The following is a 3,341-nucleotide window of genomic DNA, read 5'->3' on the forward strand; positions in this document are numbered from 1 at the left end:
GTTGGTTTGAGCCATGACTGTAATGAATATCAGTATTTTCCACCCTCATGTTGAAAGCACATGTCCATGTATCTGGTTATTTCTGTTTCCCCATAAAGTTCTAATTACAGTAAATAAATATATAAAACATCTTAGCAGTGGAGGTGGGCCTTTGGGGGGGACACGTGTCTTATTGGTCTGTGGGAGTCGTCACTCTAAGCTGATTGGCCCAAGCAGCTGTCAGTCACAGCGGAGCCAGAGGGAGATGTGAGGGGCTGCGGTGCTGCCTCGCGTCAGTAGCTCCAGCGGGGTCGAGCAGCAGCAGCATGGCCACAGCGGCGTCCAGCCCGTACACCCTGCTCAGCTCCAGCCCCATGCTGCACGCGGACAGCCAGGCCATGCAGCCCGCGAGCCCCTATAGAAGCCACCACAAACTGCTGCAGAGCGACTACGGCCACGCGCTGGGCCACCAGTGGGAGGGCAGCCCCTGGTCCGGCTCCATGGAGCAGCAGGACGTGAAGCCGGGCATCATCCACCACCACTCCCCCCATCACAACAACCACAACAGCCACCCGGGCGCATGGGGCAGCCCCGTGTCCCACAACAACATGTCTTACTCTCAGACGGGCTTCTCGGTGAACGGCATCATGGAGCCCGGGGCCCAGGGCCAGGGCATGCACGCGGGCCTCAGGGACACCCTCAGCCCGGAGCACGGGGACCTGGGCCCGCACCACTGCCACGACCACTCGGACGAGGAGACGCCCACCTCGGACGAGTTGGAGCACTTCGCAAAGCAGTTCAAGCAGCGCCGGATCAAGCTGGGCTTTACGCAGGCGGACGTGGGTCTCGCGCTGGGGACACTGTACGGTAACGTGTTTTCTCAGACCACGATCTGCAGGTTCGAGGCGCTGCAGCTGAGCTTTAAAAACATGTGCAAACTCAAGCCGCTGCTCAATAAGTGGCTGGAGGAGGCCGACTCCTCCACGGGCAGCGCCAGCAGCATAGACAAGATCGCAGCTCAGGGTCGGAAGAGAAAGAAGCGGACGTCCATAGAGGTGAGCGTCAAGGGGGTCCTGGAGACGCACTTCCTCAAGTGTCCCAAACCGTCCGCGCACGAGATCACCTCGCTCGCGGACTCGCTGCAGCTCGAGAAGGAGGTGGTGCGCGTGTGGTTCTGTAACCGGCGGCAGAAGGAGAAGCGCATGACGCCTCCGGGAGAGCCGCCGCCGCCTCACGAGGGACCCTACTCACACGGAGACACCTCGTGCCACGACCTCTGACCCCGGCAGGGAGCGGACCGTGGGGTGCGCGCCCCGTGTCAGACAGACTCAGACAATAACAGACACCTGTCCGGCCTTTGTCATTCCCAGCGCCGCGAGGGCATTACTGCATCAGCGCCGACTTTGGAGCCACTTTTACTTTTTATCCACGCGAGAATCAAGGATATAAATACTACAAATGTGCCTATAACCTGCCAGCGCCTTGGTTTGATTCACCATCAGCTCAGAAATAATGTTAGGATCAGCTGGGACTGATGCTCCCTCTTGTTTTGGGGGCCTCGTCTCTGTTTTACGCGTTTGTTTGTGCGCCAGCAGCGGAGTGAGACCAATAACCACAAACAAAGTGGCTCTATCAGTTTTGTTAATTGATTTGCTGTGGACACCAGAGGCCGTTTCTCTCTCTCACCTCACGCTTCCCCCCGGGCTCGAATGCCGTGCTTTAGTTCGCCACATATTTACAGTCATTATTTTGTAACGCAAAGTGTAATTACTTTCTCCAAACAGGCCCTGAGTCATATTTACGCGTAGAGGAACCATAGCACTTACAGGAGCAGGTTTTTTTTTTTTTTTTTTTTTTTTTTTTTGCTGAACCTCTTCTTCTTCTTCTTCTTCACCTTTGGCCTGTAGCTTCTCCAGCCACGTTTTTTTTTATTTGTGTTTTCATCCCGTCATTTCGACCATAAACTGTGTGGACTCTGAGCAGAGCGACGCTATACACCTGCCTATAATTTTATTGTACGTTCACTATCGAAAAACAAATTTTATAATCTTCCTGTTTATCGGTTTATTTCCTAAGTATTTTTTCGAATATTGTACAGTTTTATATATTACCCTTTTTGGAGTCGTTAATTTAAACAGAAATGCTCTTAGTGATTCACGCACTTAAATTAGCAGCGTACGAAAAACAAACACGATATTTTCAGTAATAAAAAGCAAAACAACTGAACTGTTTTGGGCGAGGTTTGATCTAAATTTCGATGACAGCTCGAGTAATTATTTATTTTCAGTATAAAGCTTGTATTATGTTTTCAAATAAACTATGTATGTTGTAATAAACAATTCCTGCAATAAGTCTTTACTCTCCATGAACGCCCCAGTCTGTGGGAGGTCAAGGATAAAAGCAGCTATTGTCGACTAAAACTATAGGCTTTATGTGTTTTTTAATCACTTTTTTTTTTATAATTATCTTTTTTTTTTAACGTATTTCATTTGGGATTTGTTTTACGTATTCATTTTTGTTCAATTTCTTGGCTCTGAGGAAATGTATTTAAATTTCAGAAGTTATTCCTAAGAACTTTTCATTGGTTTTCTATTATTATTACTATTATTATTATTTTATTTTTTTTATTATTATTTTCACTTTTCTTCATTTCGATTTTTCGATTCGATTTTTTTGTTGCAATTTCAATTACAATTTTTTTTTTTTTTTTTTTTTTTTTTTTCCATCAAACGATCTCTTTTCACCATTAAAGGGATGAGTTGCCTTTTTGCCATTAAATACAAATATCCAGTTCATATGTTCCTAAGCGGGGGTCAGACACTGCAGAGGTGGAAGGTGTGTTTAAGGACTCCTGTGTTATGAGAAACCGCTCAACCCCGTCTTACAACACTGTACACGATCCACTTATTTCGCTCGAACCACTCTTTTCGCTCTGCGCCTCCCGATATTTGCCGTTTCTGAAGCCGCGCCGGCACAACAAAGCGGCGTAACCTTGACTCTGCCTCAATGTCAAGTCCTGCCTTTTCCTGCCCATCGTCTAAATGTCACTCCGCGCGCAGCTGTAAAACACCCACTTACCCCTTTTAGCGTTTTTCCCTGCGTCTTACACTTTTATTTTGACCACTCTCCCTCATCCCCTTCCTCTTCCCTCCCTCTCTCCCTCTCACAAATGTTATTGTCCGAACTCTCTGCCCTCCTCAATCAGACATGCGTGATTTATCGCCCGGTCCGCTTGGGTTGACGCCAAAACACAAAGACGCACACACACACACACAGACACAGGAGCGAAAGCCTCATTTCCAAAAAGGCTACATTAATTGTGGGACTCGGAAAGCATCCCCTGAAAAGTCATGAAATAATCC

At 48.0% G+C, this 3,341-nt stretch overlaps 1 protein-coding gene across 1 annotated transcript; it reads left to right on the forward strand.

Annotated features, from left to right (window-relative positions):
• The first annotated feature begins 261 nt into the window (after window positions 1–261).
• Window positions 262–2,213, forward strand: LOC306963358 (POU domain, class 3, transcription factor 4-like). Its single transcript, XM_079556902.1, has one exon. The coding sequence runs from the start codon at window positions 306–308 to the stop codon at window positions 1,257–1,259; it is 954 nt and encodes a 317-aa protein (XP_079413028.1). The 5' UTR covers window positions 262–305; the 3' UTR covers window positions 1,260–2,213.
• The last annotated feature ends 1,128 nt before the right edge of the window (window positions 2,214–3,341 follow it).

This window comes from Gobius niger (genome assembly GCF_951799975.1).
Source record: "Gobius niger genome assembly, chromosome: 5".
NCBI classification, from domain to species: Eukaryota; Metazoa; Chordata; class Actinopteri; order Gobiiformes; family Gobiidae; genus Gobius; species Gobius niger.